The following is a 20,141-nucleotide window of genomic DNA, read 5'->3' on the forward strand; positions in this document are numbered from 1 at the left end:
GCCACCCCCCCACCCCCGCCAGCGTTTCTGGATTGTCGGCTTATTGTCCCCTCCCCCTTCGAGGACATTTTCCACAGTTGCACTGAGCGTCCTGAGTGGGCAGAGGGGGCTTCTGGTGTTTGTTTTAATGGTCTCTTGCTGGGTACCGTGAGCAAGCTCTGAACTCAAACGTTTCAATTCTGGTTTTATTTAACCATTTTACCAGATGTTTCCTGTGGTTTGAGAGATGAACCATTTACTTGAAAGTTACACTCCTCAGAGTTTGAATGTTATGGACACCGTTGCTATAGACAGAGATTCAGTCAGGGCAGGATCTGGGAGACAACTTCCGCATCTTTTGGGGGTCGGAGATGTGCTTTTCCCCAGAACAGTAATGCCATCTTCATCTTCAGCTTTTATCTTCTCTGTTACTGTTCTGATCTCTGGTTTATAAGAGACTGTAACCCATTGCTCGGAATTTATTCCCCTAAACACCACTGTGCCGCCGCGGGTAGTACTTTCTGAAAGCAGCTGGACCCAGGTACATCTAGGTTTTGTCTGTAAAACTCACCTGGGTCGAAAAGAAAGTTGACGAATTGGCCAGAAATGCGACTGAGGCTGGCTCCTGAGGGCTCCCTGATGCTGGGCGGGGTGAGAAAGCTGCAGACTTGGCATCTTCTGCACCCACCCCAGGCCCCCAGGCCTGCGGAGACAGACACGGCGACCGCGGTGGCACCTTTACGGTCCCCAGCTCTCTGCGGCCTGAGCCCCCGCCGAGCGGAGCCTCTCAGCCAGGCTTCTGCCGGCGGGAAGAAAGCAGAAGGAAGCCGCTCCCTACCAGGCACGAGGGAACCTGGGGCATTTCGACCCTCCTGCCGTGGCGGGGTGGGTGGGGCGGGGGAGGGAGAGGGGGACCGTGTGGGGCGGCGCGGCTCCTCCCCCGCCCCAGGAGTCTTCTGGCCTCTCTGGGTTCTGCTGGGCCTCGTTTTAGAGAGTTTTATAAAAGCCTGATGTTCTGGCAGACGGGGAGACAAAGAAAGAGGAAATGGCATGCTGTCCTCCTGACAGCGGATCTCTTTTCTCACGGGCTGGGACCGTAACGATGCGTGTCGCCTTCTGGCAGGAAGGCCTCTGTGAAGGAACCTCGGCCCGGCCCGGCCCCCGAGCCTGGCCCTCGCGCGCGGGCGGAGGCCCTCACCTTGCCGCCTCCCCCGCCCCCGGCGGGGACTTTTATTCTGACGGGCCTCCCGCCCATCCAGTTTTGCGCCTGGACCGCCTGCCAAGTTTGAGAGGCCCAAGGCTTTCTTGTGGGAGGACGCTGGGCTGTCTTCATGCTCTTTGGCAATGATTAAAGTGAGGTTAGTACCAAAAACCCTTTCATTTTATTCCCTTATCCTTGCTTTTGCAAACCAGATGGCAACCCTGTATTTTCAGCTGTAATTAATTTAAACTCTGAGGCAACAAGGCTGGGAGAGGCGGCACTGCCTGTGCTCAGAAGGGCAGCAGTGACTTCCCTGCTCATCTCTCTCCCCTCACCAGGCGGCCCCTTGTCCCAATCAGATCCCCGTCGTATCCGGTTTCTTCGGAGAGGGGCCTGGAGAGAGAGGGCTCTTAAAGGGGCCGCAGCCCTGCCGCTGTGAGCTGAGGGGTTAATGCTCATGGGTCATTGTTGCCTTAATGGGGTGGAAGCAGCCAGGTTCCAGGTGACCGCTGACCTGCTGTTGCCGGGCCATCACTTGACCCACTGCAGACAGTGATGCATAGTTGGTGAGGCTGCAGCTTCGGGGAGGACAGGGTGCTTTTTCTTCCCACTCAGTTCAGCCGCCAGGATTGCCTCCGGAACGGGGTATGTTTTACGTTTAACATTTATTCTTAAAGAAAATGACAAGGCAAATAAAAGCACTTGGGCACAACTGAAGTCTGGAGGTTCCGACCTCAGCTGTGTGACCACTGCCCTCGGTGGAGAGGGTGCTGGAGGCCCTCCTCTGTGAGTTGCTTTAGGGCACGGGACCCACTGCAGAGGAGGCCCCTCCACATGCCTCAGGACATGAGGCTCTTGTCCCGTCCCTCGGGAACTTGCCACGTAACTCTGCGAGCAGCCTCCTCTCTCCTGGCCCTGAAAGGAAGCTGAGGTTCAGATGCAGACAGGTCGAGAGGTCGCCGGCCTGGGAGCCGGTGTGCAGGCGCCCTCACCTGTCCACAGGGCAGGCCGTTTGAGGACCACGCTTGCGGGGCAGCGAGGGGGGCCGCAGATTGAGGCGGATCTGTTACCAAGGACATGTGTGCGGGACGCTGTCGAGCTGTACGCTGATGTCACACAGACGCTGTAGCCATTACTGTTCTTAACACTAGCCGTCCTTAGGCGGCCTGAAGCCATCTTTAAAGGCCCGTAGTGCGAAACGAGAACCGCAAATGTGTAGCTTGTGAGTCTCCAAATGCTCCCCGGCGCTGACCACACCCCTGACTGCAGTGCCCGAGTGTGTGCCTGGAGCTGGTGATGGGTGGTGTTTGTTTATTTACCTTTTTACGTCACATGCTTACATTATTCTTTGGCATTTCTCTCACGAACCACTTGGACTGTGTTTACAGAGACTTGTGTTTGTGTCCTTGTTGTGAGCCAGACCTATCCTTCTGGAAACCTATCATTTTTCTCTAGTAGACAGGGACATTGACTACCGATGATTGGTCAAAAGGCCTCAGGACTGAGAATTAAACACAGAGTTACCATATGATCCAGCAAGTCCTCAGGTGGGTGTAGACCCACAAGAAGTGAAGGCAGGGACCTGAAACAGGTACACTTGCCCGAGTTCACGGCAGCATGATTCATGGCAGCTGGAAGGTGGGAGCAACCCACTGCCCACCAAGGAATGAATAGATCCGCACCATGGAATATTATTCGGCCTTAAAAAAGGAACGCACGGTTCTGGCACCTGCCGCTGCATGGATGAACCTTGAAGACATTATGCCAAGTGAAACGTGCCAGTCACAGAATCACAGAGAGCCTGTGATTCTTCTTGAGCGAGTGTCACATTCGTAGAAGCAGTGAGAGAATGTGGTTGCCAGGTGATGAGGGAGGGAGAACGGGGAGTTGGTATTTAATGGGTACAGAGTTTCACTTCGGAAAGATGAAAAATTTCTCGATGTGGGTTGTGGAGATGGCCGCACGGCAGTGTCGGTGTGTTTCATGCCCCTGAGCTGTATATTTTCCAATGACTAAAATGGTAAACTTTATGTGTATTTTACCACAGTTTTTTTGTTTTTTTGTTTTTTTTCAGTACGCGGGCCTCTCACTGTTGTGGCCTCTCCCGTTGCGGAGCACAGGCTCCGGACGTGCAGGCTTCAGCGGCCATGGCTCACGGGCCCAGCCGCTCCGCGGCATGTGGGATCTTCCCGGACCGGGGCAAGAACCCGTGTCCCCTGCTTCGGCAGGCGGACTCTCAACCACTGCGCCACCAGGGAAGCCCTTGCCATAGTTTTTAAAAAAGATTAAAAAACCTTCCAAAGACTAATGATTAACTTTGGTTCAGTTGAATAAACAATAACGATTCCGTTATGTGTTCAGCCTTTGGGATGAACAGTGTGTCAAAAGGGGGTAAGAACTTGAAGGACAGACGTTCAGCTCTCAGGATGTGACATTTGGGGCCTCATGGTGGGGCGTGGCAATGTGCGAACTCTGGGGCATGGGGGTCATTTTAATTTAAAGGGTGGTTGGGAGTCACCGCTGCCATTTGGTGTGGGAGGTCCTTGTGAAAAGGAAAGGGGTGCATCACTTGACGTATTTGGGGATGGCAGTCCTGGATTCTCCGAAGAGATTTTTAGAATCATCCACTCAGGAGGTTGCAGGGGAGATGCCATTTCAGTGTTGAACAGTCATGAGGTTCCCCTGGGTGCCTTTTCCAGGTCCCAGGTTTAGGATTAAATATGATTTTAATAGCCAGATGTTAGTGATGTTACAGAAAAACTAAGCAGACACTATAGGGAAAGTCAGTTCTGAATTCTCTGAAGAGTTTGAAAATAAGAATATTTGTCAAGAAATGCATTTTTGTAACTTGGAAAATGAAGTAAGCCATCAGTATTGGTTTTTTTAGATCCCCTGGGAACTTTGCTTCAAGAATAGGGATTGGTTGGTAATTTGCCTCTCAGTTGCCAATACATTAGTAGCCTTTCTAAGCACCGGAGAGTCCTCAAAACAACCTTTAAGAAATTCAGATCATGTTCTTATCCTGTAATCGAAGTAAAGAGAAACAATGGCTTAGCTAGCCTTTTCCCCTAGTTTTTGAAAAGATGGAGTTCAGCCCAGACCACACGGATACTGAGAGGGAATTAGTGCCGCCCGTACTGTGCTCTCAGATGCAAGGTCCTGAAGGCCCTTTAGTCGCGATAATTTTATTACTAATAATCATAATAACTAGTAATTTAATAGTAACAGTAGTAATCTAAAGAATATTTGGTAGATGCCTCAGTATCTTCTATTAAATGAATATTTAATCACTTTATATATTCAATACTTAAATTCTCAAACTTTTTAGTATAGTTTTATAGTAATTTAATTCAGTAAGTAATTTAATTTTGCCTGCGAAGTTTCTGATGTCAGTCAGGGTAGGTGGGTGGTTTTAAAAGAAAAACTGGCTTTCTAATTCTTGTTTAGTGTAGAAAGAATGTGTTGAATTAGAGCATATCCTCTATTGTCAAGAAGTCTACGGCTCCAAAATATACAAACAGCTCATGCAGCTCTGTATCAAAAAAACCAAAACAACCCAATCAAAAAATGGGCAGAAGATCTAAATAGACATTTCTCCAAAGAAGACATACAGATGGCCAAAAAGCACATGAAAAGATGCTGAACATCACTAATTATCAGAGAAATGCAAATCCAAAACTACAGTGAGGTATCACCTCGTATCATTCAGAATGGCCATCATCAAAAAGTCTAAGACCAAATGCTGGAGAGGGTGTGGAGATAAGGGAACCCTCCTACACTGTTGGTGGGAATGTAATTTGGTAACAGCCACTGTGGAAGATAATATGGAGATTCCTTAAAAAACTAAAAATAGAACTACCATATGATCCAGCAATCCCACTCCCAGGCATGTATCTGGAGAAAACCATAATTCAGAAAGACACATGCACCCCAACGTTGATTGCAGCACTGTTTGACAATCGCCAAGATACGGAAGCAATCAAAATATCCATCGACAGATGAATGGATAAAGGAGATGTGGTACATATATACAGTGGAATATTACTCAGCCATTAAAAAAGAACGAAATAATGCCATTTGCAGCAACATGGATGGACCTAGAGATGATCATACTAAGTGAAGTAAGTCAGAGAAAGACAAATATATGATATCACTCATATGTGGAATCTAACTTTTAAAAAATTGATACCAACGAGCTTATTTACAAAACAAACAGACTTACAGATATCGAAAACAAACTTATGGTTACCAAAGGGGAAACATGGGTGCGGGGGAGGGATAAATCAGGAGCTTAGGATGAACACACACACACACACACACACACACACACACACACACACACACACACACACACACACACACACACACTAATATATATAAGATAGGTAACCAACAAGGACCTACTGCCCAGCACAGGGAATGCTACTCAGTGTTCTGTGACAACCTGTGTATATGTTTAACTGAATCACTTTGCTGTACACCTGAAACTAACACAACATTGTAAATCAACTCTACTGCAATAAAATTAAAATTTAAAAAATAAAGAAGTCCACAGAATAATTTGGAACTGGTTACTGCCACCAGCGGGGCTGGACGCTGGGAAGGTACTTGCATTCAGGCGTAGGAATGTGACTGTGTGGGTATGTGAAGGGCAGGAGGGAATTGCGGCAAACCAGAGAGCATAGGGAGGAAATGTGCTGCTCTGTCTTTGACACAGGCATTCGCATGTGATGCAGCCGTGTGCGGTCACTCATTTATCTCTCTCTTTGGCCAATACAGGGTCACAAGTATAGCTGAATTAAAGTTAAAAAAAAAAAAAAGAGTAGGAGGATTTTAGGAGGCTACCCATTACTGTGGGACCAGGCTGCTGGCAGAACTGTTGTGTCTTGGGTCGAGCTGTCCCGGATGGAGTCCCAGTTGACTGCAGGTCTCAGAATCGTCCTGATTTCCATACTCTATTGTGTTGACCTTGGTTCTTATTGGACCTTCTGCACTGACTTTTGGTTTAAAATGTGCTACGTACATTGAAGGGAGTTCTCTTTTCTCGTGTGCTCTGTCCTTCAGATTTCCTCTGGAGTATTATACCTAGTTCTGGGTACCACGCGTACAGGTGGATGTTGCTTTGGAGAGTGCGTGGAGGTGGGTGACAGGATGGTAAGGTGTTAGGATGGTATGAGGGTCATTGGGAGGGATTCTTGTTGGGTGAGGAGAATTCTGGGCATGGCAGGGCTGGCACAGAAGCAGTTTTCCAGTAACTGGAAGAAGAAATAGACTTGGTTGAGTTTTTCCAAAGAGCAGACCGTCAGTCAAAGAATCGTACTGGAATGTCAGTAGTAGGGGAGGGCCTTTCATTGAACCCTTCCAGGAGTTGAGTGAATTGCGTGGAGGGGGCGTAAGCGAGCCGCCCTACCCTGGGGGGTGTGTGAGCAGCGGCCGCAGGGCGTCACGTGAGGACGCTGCTATTCGCACCCCTCTCTGGGGTTCACAGCACGAAGCTCCCTTCCTCGGAGTAGGACACAGCATCCACTCTCTTCACTAAACAGTGTGTAATGCCTTCCAGCGACCTGTCACGGGTGTGGAGCAAGAGCTGAGAGTGAGCCTGCCGAAGAACTTGAGTGCAATCAGAGAGCGGGCCGGCCCCCACCCGGAAGAAGGGAGCGGAAATGACACTGGAGGTGTTTGCAGACCACTGCTTCCTGGTGGCCTTGCGGGGGCCGGGATTGGTTCTCCAGTGACCCTTGGGCCAGATGCCGCCCTGGAGCTTCATGGGTTCCTGTCTCATTCAGACCAGTCGGTGCTGCTTTTTCCTAAGAATCCGTTTGCTTTTTGGTCGGTTCATTCTTGAATTCGATACTGTGTGTCTGGCACTGTTCTCCGCGCTGGCTCATGGGGGCTTGGGAGCAGGCCGCCGGGCAGGAGGTCCGTGGGTCTCAACGCAGGCATGTCTAGAAGGGCCACCGTGACTCCCCTCTGAGTCCCGGGCTAGCGGGTGGCTCGGAAGGGGACTGTGCCTGTCTTCCTCCTGCCCGAGCGGCCGGTTCCACGCTGCACGTTTCTAGCATAAGGAAGGCTTCGTCAGGGGATCTTAGAATCGGGCTGAGGGCTGTCTGTTGGTGCGGGGAGCTGCCGCCTTGACCCCAGCAAAGCTGCTGCAGACACCGTCCATTTAAAAACCACTCTGGGGGCTTCCCTGGTGGTGCGATGGTTGAGAGCCCGCCTGCCGATGCAGGGGACCACGGGTTCGTGCCCCAGTCCGGGAAGATCCCACGTGCCGCGGAGCAGCTGGGCCCGTGAGCCATGGCCGCTGAGCCTGTGCGTCCAGAGCCTGTGCTCCGCAGCGGGATAGGCCACAGCGGTGAGAGGCCCGCGTACCTCAAAAAAAAACCCAAAACAAAATATAAAAGCCGCTCTAGGACTTCCCTGGTGGCGCGGTGGTTAAGAATCCTCCTGCCAATGCAGGGGACACGGGTTCGAGCCTTGATCCAGGAAGATCCCACATGCCGTGGAGCAACTAAGCCCGTGTGCCACAACTACTGAAGGCCACACGCCTAGAGCCCGTGCTCCGCAACAAGAGAAGCCACCGCAACGAGAAGCCTGCGCACCGCAACCAAGAGTAGCTCCTCTCGCCGCAACTAGAGAGAAAGCCCGCGCGCAGCAACAAAGACCCAATGCAGCCCCCCAAGATTAAAATATAAATAAATAAATACATTTATTTTTTTTAAAAAGCCACCCTGGACCGTCTCTGTGGGCAGATCTCTTAGCGTGACCCCTTTCTCCATCACCCAGCCGTCCCAAGTGGTTGGATAGCCAAGCAGAGCAGTGCCGCAGTGATACTTCTGCTGCCGTGCAGCGATTCAGACGAGCTGCCCCAGGTTTGTGTGCGTTGCAGACACTGTAGCTGTTGTGCAGAAGGGGAGACGTGATGTTTCTGTCCCTTCTCTGGTGCAGGGACTTCCATGCCAAAAACAGGACAGTGGTTGTATTATTTTTTGATATCATTCATCAAGAGGATACATAATGACAAAAATGACTTACACATTTAGAAGCAGTAGGAATTTTAAATTAATTTGTATTTTATTAGTCTCAGCAACATCTCCATTCATTTGAAAGGGATGCATGTACGCGTGTGGCCCACGTGACCCCTTGAGTCCATAAGCAGAGCTCAGGCTGCACGTGGTGGACGCCCGCCGCTCGCATGGCAGCCGCGGCCCACCCAGGTTGCGGGGAGGAGGGGCGAGTGGCTTTCCCCGTCGCGTTCTCGGGGTTGACCTCTTTTCTAAAACTTGGGTTTTTCCTCTTGTCTCAGCTAATGACGGAAAACATGCACAGACTGTCCTAGTCAAAGAAAACTAGTCCCTGATTTTCACCGAGTTGAGCTGTTGGGAGAGGGGCTCCGGGTGGTGGTCCGACATCACGGGTCTCGCCCTCTCTGGGCGGCGGGTTGGGGAGCTCGGACTCCCCGAGCGAAGAAGGCCCGAGTGCGGGCCCTGTCCTCGGAGCCGGGGCGCAGCATCTGGCTGCCTGGCCTCGGGGCCCACCACAGGAGAAGGCAAAGCAGAGGCCGAGCAGACGGGCAGGGACCCTCCTGCCAGGCCTGCGCCCGGGATGCCCAGGGAGGAAAGCAAAACACGAGGGGGGCGGACGCAGCGCCGGCGGCCGCCGCACCAGCCGAGGAGCCTTCACGCAGGGCAGACGGGCCTGCTGCGGGGGCATCACATCCCGAGACAACGTTTATAATAAAGATCCCAAGTCACCAAGAAAGAAAAGAGGTCAATTGTAGGATGTTTCAGATGGGTTTCTAACTACAGCAGTTTTAACATGTCTTGTTTCTTAAGGCTTACGTGTCGGTTGTTCAGAAGCTTTACGGAAGTGGCCGCCGTGGGCCCAGGTGACGGCTGTAGGGTGTCCTGGGTGCCCTCGGTCCCCACGCGGGTCTGCGCAGTGACTGCGCCTGAGGGAAGAGAGATCTATCGTCTGGGGGACAGAGCGGGGCAGGGGGAGCGGCCAGAGCAGCCATGAAATGTCTCCTGGGGCTGCCCCCCCCCCGAGGCCAGGGCAGCCTGGCATCTCAGGGCTGGAGACCGTGGAGCTGTGCGCGGTGCTCTCTCAGTGCTTCTCGGTCTTGAGGGCGGCGACTGGAGATCCTTGACTCAGCCACAGAGACAGAGCGCAGTGAGGACGGCCGAAGCCTTCCTCAGATGCGCGTGTCCTCTCCCCGACCCAGAGCTGGCCCCCCTCCCTCCGGCGCCGAACAGTGGGCAGCAGTTGAGGCAGGAGGGGGAGGACTGGCCGGATGGGAGCCCCCGTCCCGCCCCCGCCGGCCTGTGCCCTGGGCGCGCCTCTTCTCGGCTCCGCCTCCCTCCTCCTGCCCTGGGAAGGGTGCGGGCTCCCCCGAGGCTGGCGCGGGCGCTGGGGAGAGAAGGCGGGCGCTGGACGCAGCTGGCCCGGGCCTTGGGGTTGGTTATCGACAGGCCCGTCGGCGCAGGACTGAGGAGAAGGTCTGCTGGTTCGTTCTCTCTCTACCTGCAGCGGTCCTGAGCTGGACGGCTGGGAGGACGGCTTGGCTCATGAGGGTCTGCGGCCCCGCACGTCGGGGTGGGCGGGCGCCTTGCCCTGGCTTCCTGAATTGCACTTGGAGGAGCAGTTGGGGGGCAGCTGGCCCTCCGGCTTGTCACTGGCAGGCCTGGCCTCACACACGCTGTGACCTCAGTGCTGATGAAATGTCCTCGTGATGACAGGCATGTGTGACAAGGACACCTCAGGTCCGGTGGATCTTAGGGGCCTCTGAAAATGTCCAGACCAAGTTTCAAAAAAATTGCGGGGGGGAGAGATTAATTACAGATGAAGCAGAAAAAAACATGGATGTGGAGAATATCTAAAGAAGTGAAAGCACTGGGGGTAAAAGCCATGGAAACTGCATTAGTTTCTGGGGCTGCCGTGACCAAGTGCCGCAGACTGGGCGGCTTCCACAAGAGAAACGTATTTTCTCCCAGTTACGGGGGCTGAAGTGCGAGATGGAGCCGAGCGTCCCAGGCCTCTCCCTCAGCTGCCGGCGGCCGCGGGCATTCCTTGGCTTATAGATTGCATTCTGCCCACGTCTTCGCATCTCACGTCATCTCTTCTTGGTGCGTGTCTGTCACTTTGTCCAATTTCCCCTTTTTAGAAGGACACACCAGTCATTGGCTGAGGGCCCTCCTTCATGCCCTCGTCTTAACGTGATTCTCTGCAAAGACCTTGTTTCCACATAAAAGCACAGGCACTGAGGTTGGGTCTTCAGCCTCCTTTGGGGGCAGGGGACGCAATTCAACCCATAACTGATAAAAGGTGATTGAAAGAAGACAGTGGGATGGCTGACAGATGTATGAAGAGGCCCTCCGTCGCGCTGGTGCCAGGCGTGACCGAGGACGCAGTGGTGGGAGGAGTGCCGCGGCCGCCCGCTGGCCCTGCGGCCAGAAGGCCTTCCCTGCGGACGGGCACCTGCCGGGCGCAGCAGTGTCAACGCCGTGGGCTTGTTGATAACTAGGAAAACCCGACGTGGCCACCCAGACGCCTGTCGGGGCAGCAGGGGATCAACAAACTGGTGGATTCCTGTGAAGGAATCCTGTATGGCAGGCGACCCACATGAACGAACCGGATCTCTAGGCCAGAAACACGTGAGGGGGAAAAGCCCGGCTGTTAAGTACACACGGCGATGGGAATGTACAACGTGCCGCTCTGGTTTACAGATACGTTCACAGGTGAGGTCAGAGGACAGAGGCGCAGAAAGGAAGAATCTCCAGATCCAGGCCCGCGGGTGTCTCTAGGGATGAAGAAGGCGCAGGGGCCTGGCGGGCGTGAAGGGGGACCACGCTCTGCAGCTTCAGTGCTTCAAGGGGGAAGGAGAGGCCTGAAGGACATAGGATGGTGAGGTTTCACCTGTCAGTTCTGGGCGCTGGGTACGTGAGTCTTTGTAGTTTTCTCTGCGTCCCTCTCTTGAGACAGAAAGGTGAAAAGGAGAGGCTTTGGAGCCAGTCAGATATAAATGGAACCCTCGCACTGTGCTAGTTTTGCAACCTTAGACAAGTTACTTAACCTCTCTGAATCTCAGTGTCCACGTCTATACGCTGGAGATGCTGACGCTTGCTTGGCAGCCTTGTGGTGGACTTAGTAAGGCGATAATGATAACCGTCTCCAGTAACTGGTAGTGGTAGTTGATGGTAATACAGATAATCCAGGTAAGCAGTTTCCTCGGGGGGGATTCTCCAGCTCGTAACGCTCTCTCTCTCTGAGGGAAGCGATGCAATGGATGTGCTTCTCCCTGGCACTGCAGGTCACGCGTGTCATGGGACAGAGCCAGTGAGGAGCGTGTCGCTTAGTTCCAGGTAGTGGGTTTTTGACATGTGAACTAGCAGAAAGGGTGCTACCTCTGTGAGAGTTAGTCGGGGGTGGGTGGCATGTTACTCGGGTGGAAAGATGGGGCAGGGATGTAATCAGCCAACCGCATGGTCCTCCATGCTCAGGTAGGGTTCCCTTGAACCTTGGATGCGGTAGGGCTGTGGCTTTTTTCTTGATTATTAAGTGACGTTAAGCGGTGGCAGGTGTCATATACGATACAGTCTTCCCTCCGGTCCAAGGCAGAGACAGCTGCCCCCGTGTCACTGGCGAGCGGGACGTGCTGGGCACGGCAGCAGACGGACCCCGGGCCCTCCGTGTCTTTGGGATGCTCTGAATGCCAGTATTTCTCAGCTTTTTCCGGCCCATGCCACGCAGCTCACCATTTTGTACCAGGAGGGCACCTCTGCCTCGCCCCCCACCCGCTCCCCATGCCAGCGCCTTCCCTCCACGCCGCACATCCTGGTGGCGCCGTCTTGCCCCGCCCGCCGCTTCCCGCCTGAAGTGGGTACCTTGGAGGAACGACACTGAACCAGGATGTCCTGGACACACCCACGCCCCCCCTCCCCCCGCCTGGTTGGAAAGCTGTGAATTCTCCTGCTTACAAGGAGAAGAGGGTGTGATGCGTGAGGTTTGGATGAGCTGGGGGACACTTAGAAGCGGAGGGAGGGGAAACAAAAGATGGGGGAGGTAATGAAAGGGAGGAACTATTTCACAGCTATTTATGGCTGATGTTGAAATGCTCCCTAAATTCTGCATTTTTCAGAGAAAAAGTCTTTCCTGCTGGGACTTTCCTCTGAAATTGCCATAATTCCCTTTCGTTCACTGCAGATCCTCACTGGACTCAAATCACACATGATATGTGTTCTTTAATAGTTCACTTAGGGGGCTTCCCTGGTGGCGCAGTGGTTAGGAGTCCGCCTGCCGATGCAGGGGACAAGGGTTCGATCCCTGGTCCGGGAAGATCCCACATGCCGCGGAGCAACTAAGCCCGTGCTCCACGCCCACCGAGCCTGTGCTCTAGAGCCCATGTGCCACAACTACTGAGCCCGTGCGCCACAACTATTGAGCTCTGCGATGAGAAGCCACCGCAGTGAGAAGCCCGCGCACCGCAACGAAGAGTAGCCCCCACTCGCCGCAAAGAGAAAGCCTGCGCGCAGCGACGAAGACCCAGTGCAGCCAAAAATAAAATAATTTTTTAGAAAAGATAGTTCACTTAATGAATGGTGGTTAAAACACCCGCTCTGTGCTCAGCCCCGTGCCTTGCACCGGGGAGCACGCAGAGCGAGCAGGGTGGGGTGCCCTGCAGGGCTGTCCCCTCACACACGTGCAGGTCCCCACCGTGCCCTCCGGCGCTGCAGTGTGGGGGGTCAGGGAGGGCCTCCTGGAAGCTGGGGGTGGAGGGGCGGGCGATGCGGGGGCCTGCGGTGAGGATGGCTGAGCGGCTGGGTGTCTGGCTGCCGTCCCGCCTCCACCGCTCAGGCTGTGCGTTTATCCTCCTCACCTGGGGCCTGTTTTTCTGTGAGTCAGGGACGGGGCCATCTACTTGATCCACGTCACAGAGCCAGCAACTCAGCAAGTAATGGCAGGGGAGAGACATTTTCTGGTTTTAATCTTTTAAAATTATTATTAGTTTTAATTGTAGTGCATACTGTGTACCATTTTAGCGATTTTTAAGCGTGCAGTTCGATGGCATTAAGTACATTCTCCGAGGAGGCTTTCTAAAATTAAAGATGCTTTAACAACTTTATTGTGATTCGTGTTGGGCCGTGAAGGTGAGGGTTTGCTACCATCCTGTAGGTTCCCCAGGGCGGAGGCTTGTGTGAGGGATGGAGAGGGAAGCTGGGTGAGTCGGAGTCAGGGCTCGGTCTTTGCCGCGACCCTCACGGGCCCTGCTCCCTCCTTCCTTGAACCTCCATATACACCTCCCTCATGCACAGTGGGTGTTGCCACAGACCTCCAGTGCACTCCTGCCCGGGGGGTGTTCTGCATCCCATTGGCCGGGACACCCCGTCACCTCAGGGATGTTCCCGTATTACGGGGGCCGGGCCGGGCCGAGGGGCCTGCAGCATGGGGACCCCCGGGGCCCCAGAACATTTCCTCCAAAGCACTAACTAAAATGCCTCATCTCCACCGCCCTCCCCTGTGCTAAGAATTCAGACTCCCTTTGGTTTAGTTAATTGCTGTCCGGAGGTCAGGAATTCAGTTGAGGCCCGAGATTGTCAAGTAAGACCTTCCCGAGGGTTTCCTTCACCTCTGAGCCCCGGTTGGTTGGAGGGCGGGAAAACCTCACGTTGATGAGCGTGCACGTGGATGCATTTCCCCAGTGTCACCGCCTGGAGGTGAGTCTACTTTTCCCCGACCCCGGGGACACCGGTGGCTTCTCGGCTCAGGGCAGAGTGGCAGCGCGTGGCACCCGTTTCCCGGACGCCTTTTTGCTTTGGGGCCCCTTCCCGTCTTCTCTGTGGAAACGCCCTCCCCGGCGTGAGGATGGGTCCCGGGAGGGGCCGTGGACCCCAAGCCTCCTGTCATCGGCTGCTCCTCCGCGTGCAGCCCCCCGCGCGAGCCCCCCGGACTCTCCCGGGCAAACGTCGTCTGTAACGAGAGCGGAGGCGCCGCGGGGCGCGCGGGCAGGAAGCGTGTGGTTTGGGTCCGGGAGCACAGGACGCCCCGGGAAGCAGCGGAGCCCGGGGTATGAGTCACTGGGGGAAGGAAAACAACGTCTGTCTTCCAGCTCCGGGAACCGGGAAAATGAGCTGGAAATCTGAGTAATGTATAATTTTACTAAAATTAACCGGCCTGGTCTTCAGATGGTTTCTGGGTGTTTCGGTGTCTTTTCCGGCCCTTGACGCCTGCTGTGTCCTGCCTGCAGGGGCCCGTCCTCCCGCTGGCCCCCCGCGGGCCGCCTGGGGACAGGCCCCTCCGCTCCGCGGGCCGTGCTGCTGCGGCCCCGCGCCCCTCCCGCTGCTGCGGTGGTCACGCGGGAGCTTGTCGCCCCTGCCCGTGGTCGTGAGCCCGTGAGAAGGGCTGTGTCTTCCTCTCTGTGACCGTCAGAAAATAGGGGCTCCGTTAACACTGGCCGAATATCGTGGGGCCTGAACTGGACGGAGGCGTGTTCCGAGCGGCGTGTCCAGTCCCCGAGTGTTCAGCGTTCACGAAGTGACGACCTCTGGAAACCTCATCTTGGGGGGGGAGGTTCCCTGACACAACGACAGGCCTCACTGTGTCAGGGAAGCAGTTCACATAGCTCATCAGGTACTGAATTTTATTCCAATTTAGATGGAAGCCCGATGCTGGAGGTGACTCTGTGTGACAGCATAAGTCATTTCAGACACTGGTCACCTGTACATTCAGTCGTAAATACCCGTTCAGGGAAAAGCCAGGTTATCTTGGGCTTGAGGGGCCTGAAGCCCATGGAGCCAGACGTCCCCGCTCTGTGACGTCCTGCAGGGACATTCGGCGTTTGCGGTCACGACCGCGCAGCCCTTCACCGTAAAGGCCTGTAGTGGCATCTGAATCATCACAGGAAGATGAAATTATGGACAGGCTGGTTGCAGAATTAAGTGCGCTTTTCTTCTTTTCTTTTCCTGTTTTTGGTATTGTGATTCTTTGAAAATTGCCAGGATCCGTGTGGTGTGCGTGGAGCATCTCCTCTAGACCGTGACCAGAACATACTCGTCCGTGATTGTCTTCATGGGCTGGAAGTTTATTGTCTAATTGCTTCTAAGTCATTCTGTACAGTCGACCAGAGAATAGTGGGGGGCCAGGGGGCCACCCAGAAATTACATGCTGTGCCGTATGCGGTTCGTTGCCCTGTAGTTGATGAACTGAGCTTACAGCTGATTTGGTTCCACTCATGTCCATTGACCCCTCCACTGTCCCAGAAGTCACTACCACATTTTAGTTAAAATACTTGCTCCTTTGTTACGAAGGAAAAGACTGCTTTGGCAGCAGAGAACACCGCGGATGTAAGGGCTGAGACCTGAGGCACAAAGAACCCCTGGGCTGGGTGGGGGGGGTGAGACCTGGGCTGCAAGTTGCTGGGCTTCTGCCGCTACCGTGCAGGGTCCTTCTCCCCCTTCTCGAAGAGACGCAGCGTGTGTCGTTGCCCCTAGACGAGATCTATCAGGTTGCAGGCAGGGCCCGTGCTGCCGCCTCGCCTGGGTCCCCCTCGGCACTTGCCCGTGGTTGGACTTTGCTACGGCAGGGCCGTCCCGCTGGCGCGCCAGCCTCTCCGCGCTCCACACCAGCCTGATCGCCGCACCGTGAGCCAAACACCACGGCTCGCGGGCCGGTAGCCTCGGCCAGTGACGAGACTGCGCTGGGTCTTGGTCCCCTCGTGCGGGGCGGGGCGGGGCTGGTTACAGCCTCCCCTTCTCAGTGCTGTTGGGAAGACGGAATGAGCTGAGGCCGGTGGAGCCTCAGACCAGGACCCGACAGGCAGGAGGCATTGGGCTACTTTGGCGTCATCACCACCTTCATCCTTCTGAAGGCAGATCCTGGTGCAACCAAGCCAGCCTGGGGCACACAGGTGACATCTCTGGGCTCCGAGCGAGTGGAGTCTGTTGGAGAGGCGCTCAGCCAGACTGCCGAGCAGGGCAGGGGGCTGACTCTGGACCCTGCGAAGGTGCTTCTCCCCAGCACCCACCTGGGTTAGCATCCTGGCCCCTCAGTTACCGGTAGGCTATTGGATCAGAGCCTCAGGCGGTGGGGTGATGCTTGTGTAATATTGACCCCCACCGAAGTGAGGGAGGAAATGATCAGCGTGAGTGTCTCAGCACGGTCGCCAGCCCCCTTGCCTCCCAGGAGCCGCCAGGTTTTCCTGTCTGAGCGCTCACTCCTCTTTTTCAGGAACAAGACGGCCAACGGGGACTGCCGGAAAGACCCCCGGGAACGGAGCCGCAGCCCCATTGAGCGAGCCGTGGCCCCCACCATGAGCCTGCACGGCAGCCACCTGTACGCGTCCCTCCCCAGCCTCGGCATGGAGCAGCCCCTCGCACTGACCAAGAACAGCCTGGACGCCAGCAGGCCGGCCGGCCTCTCGCCCACCCTGGCCCCGGTGGAGCGGCAGCAGGTACGCCCTGGTCCGGGGGGGCTCGGCCGGCGGCCGGTAGTGGGTCCGGGGGCTTGGGGGTTCTGTACCCAGGGTGGTTTTAATTCTGACCTGGGCCTGCCTAAGCCTCACCCCTTGGGACTGATGGCCTCAGACAAGACTTAATGTCTCTGGGGCTTAGTTTCTTTGCACGCGGCGGGGTTGGTCTAGACTAGCCGTGTATCTAGCAGTCTTGCTTGGCAGCCGTGTTGAGGGATCAATGTAATGATCCTAATGGGACTCTTACGTTAACCCGTTACAAGGCCACACGGATGGAGTTGAATGCCAGGTTGCTTTGCTTTGGGCCGGAATCCTATAAAGTCAGTGGTCACAGTGGCTATAAGCTCCTGCTGTTCAGAAACCTGTGATTGGCAGATAAGGATTATTATTATTATTATTTTTTTTTTTTAGGAAATTAAGTTGTTATTTAATAAACACAGATTGCTTGGTAGGAAAAAAGACTTTAAAAAATGGGGTTCCTGGGGCAAGAGCGAATAGCAGGAGGCATTAGCCTTGAGGTTCAGAAACACTGCATGAACCCATGGCTTCTGTCTCTGCACCTCTGGGGCCTGTGACCTAATAGGGCCTCGCTCAGTGTTTGCTTCAGACTCTTGGACGCAGACAGCGAGCAGAGGAGGTGCTGGGGCCGCCGGAGCCGGGCTCAGCCTCGGCCTCCAGGCTGCCGCTGTGTCCCCTGCCCGCTCCCGGTTCTGACCCAGCCTGCGACACCTGCTCGTGAGGGGCTCCGGGCGTCGGGCGAGGTTGCGCTGGTGTCTGTGGTTCCCAGGGAGGCTGATGAGCAGTTGTGCTTCCTACCTCGGAGCCCCAAATCACAACCCCGTCTGTTTCCTTTGTTCTTTTAACAAAACTGCGTGGACACTTGCTTTGTGCAGGGAGTGTGTTAGAAACTGGCCAGGCTGGACGCAGGCGCTCGCAGTTTGAGTCTGGAGGAGACAGGGAGTCAAAGAGCTAAACTCTTGATGCGTGAATCGGCGAGAGCCAGGGTGAGTGATCACGTAGTGAACACTCACCAGGGCTGCTGCGCCCCGGCGCTGGGAGGCCCTGGAGCTACAGGAAGGAAGGGAGTTGCACTGGGAGGGCCCGGGGCGTCTCCCGTACCCAGGGTCGTGGGTACAGCCGGGCTCAGGATGCGAGGGGCGGCTCTTGCCTGGGCGAGCAGATAGGAGGCAGGACCCTCCTTCCTCCCCTGGCCCGGTGCCTGTCTCTTCTGCATCCTTTTCTCTCTCTGCTTCTGATCCCGTGGCCAGCTCGGCGTGGCCGTCCCCCAGCTCCCGAGCTCAGCTTGAATCTTCTCCTGAGGGGGCCTTGGTAGTTGAGCTGCAGCCCGAGGCAGATCTCCAGCCTGGCCACGGGGCGAGGTCACTTCTGAACATGGCTGCACAGCCCCATCTCGAGGATGGAGGGCACGCCGCTACGCCTCCCAGAGGGCCGGCGGGGAGATGACGGGCTCGGGGGTTTAAACAGGCCCTTCGAAAGGTGGGCTGCACACTGCAGGCTGTCCTTCAGGTGCGGCATGACCAGCACCTGCAGGGCGGGACTCCTGGACGTGACCACGGGCCAGGCCCCCACACCCACCTCGGGCGACGCGCCACGCCCCTCAGGTACGAGTCTTCCTGTTTCATACTCGGAGAAATGGAAGCTTAAGCGGGCCGCAGGTCCTGCCTACTGACTAGAGCTGGTTCACCCGGGTCCACCCGGCCTCAAAGCCATGTTCTCTCCTCTCTGCCATCGTCGTCCACACGGGGGGGGGGGGGGGGGGGAGGTGTCACAACGACTCTTTCGGTGGCTCCGTGCCATGGCTCATGTGTGGAATTAATAAAGCCCCAGGTTCTGTGTTCACGTGCTGCTGCGGAGCTGTATCTTCCCCCATCCTGGATGTGTGGAATTTCTCGTTACAGCCAAGCACATCCCCGCTCACCTGGGCGGGGGGGTGCGGATCCTCATCACAGACGCGTCCTTATCCTTCCTGTTCACTTCCCATCGCAGGGACGTTTGATGCGCAGACTTCGCAGGGGCTACCGATCCAACTCTTTACGGGAAAGGCTGGGGGTGGACAAGACTCGATTCCCTTGTTGGCACTGCCTTTGGGGTGACCCTTCAGCCAGCTCCTGCTAGCTGTCTCGTCGTCCGGGTTTTCAGGAGTTAAGTTTCCTGGCTGGAACCTAAGGGAGCTCAGTTGGTTCACAGATGTTTTCTCTCCGGGTCTGGGGATCCAGCCGCTCGCTGGTCCCTGCTCTGAAGTGTGTGTGGTCCGGGAGACAGGTGCCTCTGGGAGGCCTGGTTTACTGGCTGAATGGGGGGCGGGTGGGAGGCGGGTCATGCTTCACAGAGATGATATTTGAACGGGGTTGCAAAGGACGAGCGGAGTTTGCCAGGCAGCCTCTGCGCGGTTTCGGGGAAGGAGGGCGAGTGTGGGCAGGCGCACGGGGTGCTTTGTGTCTAATTCAGGCACTTGGATAGATTCCTGCGTTTCTGTCTCCATCGTGACTTGCATGGTCGTAACAGCCACCGACTGGAGCTGGCTTGGCTTGAGAGAAAGCAGGAGTATGTTAGAAGGGTCCTGGGACGGCCCAGGGAAGCCCGGGGGTGGGGGGGGGTCCGAGGATACACTCTGAGAAGGGCAGGGCCAGGCGCTCTCAGGACCCTGACGGTGGCAGCTGTGGTCCCTTTACAGCCCTCTGCCGTCCACACGCTGGCCTCCCGACTCAGCGACGGTCTCTCTTCGGATCCGAGAGTTGGGACAGGCCAGCTCCCAACCGCCGAGCCTCTGTCCCACGTCCCTCACCGATCCACCCCGCCACTGCCTCACACTGAGGGTCACTGCTCGGAGAAGGGAGAGCTTGGGAGGGGGCCGAGCGCACCCCCCCAAGACTCTCGTTCACGGTGGGTTCGGGTCGTTGAGCAGTGTGGCCCCCGGCGTGAAGCGGGAGGCGGCGCCTGGGCTTGACTGGGTCTGCCGTTGGGCCGGCGGGGCTCCAGGAGGGGCTCCCGCGCCGAGGCACCCCTCCAGCGCCGAGGCCGCCGGCACTTGGTTCTCCAGGCGGGACGGGTGCCCGGCGGGGGGACAGAGGGGCGCCGGGGATATGAGGATGGGGTCGCCACTTGGGGCGGGGGGGCCGAACCGCTGCCGCCGCCTGTGTGCTCGCGCCCCCACTGACGCCAGCCCCCTCCTCCCGCAGAACCGGCCCTCGGTGATCACGTGCGCCTCCGCCAGCGCCCGGAACTGCAACCTCTCCCACTGCCCCATCGCGCACAGCGGCTGCGCGGCCGGCCCGGCCAGCTACCGGAGGGCCCCGAGCTGTAAGTGCCCCGCCCAGACCACTGCAGGGGACTGAGGGCTATTTCCATGTCCTCCTGGTGCCAGGAGCGGCTGGCCTACGGGCCCATCTCGGAGGGAGGTCGACACCCGGTTCTTTGAGCCCCGGCGCAGCGGCCTCGTGCTCGGCGTGGGGGGGAGGGGAGGCGGGGGAGCAGCAC

At 56.1% G+C, this 20,141-nt stretch overlaps 1 protein-coding gene across 5 annotated transcripts in view; it reads left to right on the forward strand.

Moving 5' to 3' along the window:
- The window catches only part of VGLL4 (vestigial like family member 4), a 159,520-nt gene that overhangs the window by 136,426 nt on the left and 2,953 nt on the right, over positions 1 to 20,141 (forward strand). For 4 of the 5 annotated variants that reach the window (XM_059076126.2, XM_067043439.1, XM_067043438.1 and 1 more), the window contains 2 exons: positions 16,403 to 16,625; positions 19,844 to 19,964. In XM_059076126.2, coding sequence (XP_058932109.1) covers positions 16,403 to 16,625; positions 19,844 to 19,964 — 344 coding nt within the window. Of the gene's footprint in view, positions 1 to 928; positions 1,338 to 16,402; positions 16,626 to 19,843; positions 19,965 to 20,141 lie in introns of those variants that run through there. The other variant, XM_067043440.1, reaches the window with a different exon arrangement.

This window comes from Kogia breviceps, chromosome 10 (assembly GCF_026419965.1).
Source record: "Kogia breviceps isolate mKogBre1 chromosome 10, mKogBre1 haplotype 1, whole genome shotgun sequence".
Lineage (NCBI taxonomy): Eukaryota > Metazoa > Chordata > Mammalia > Artiodactyla > Physeteridae > Kogia > Kogia breviceps.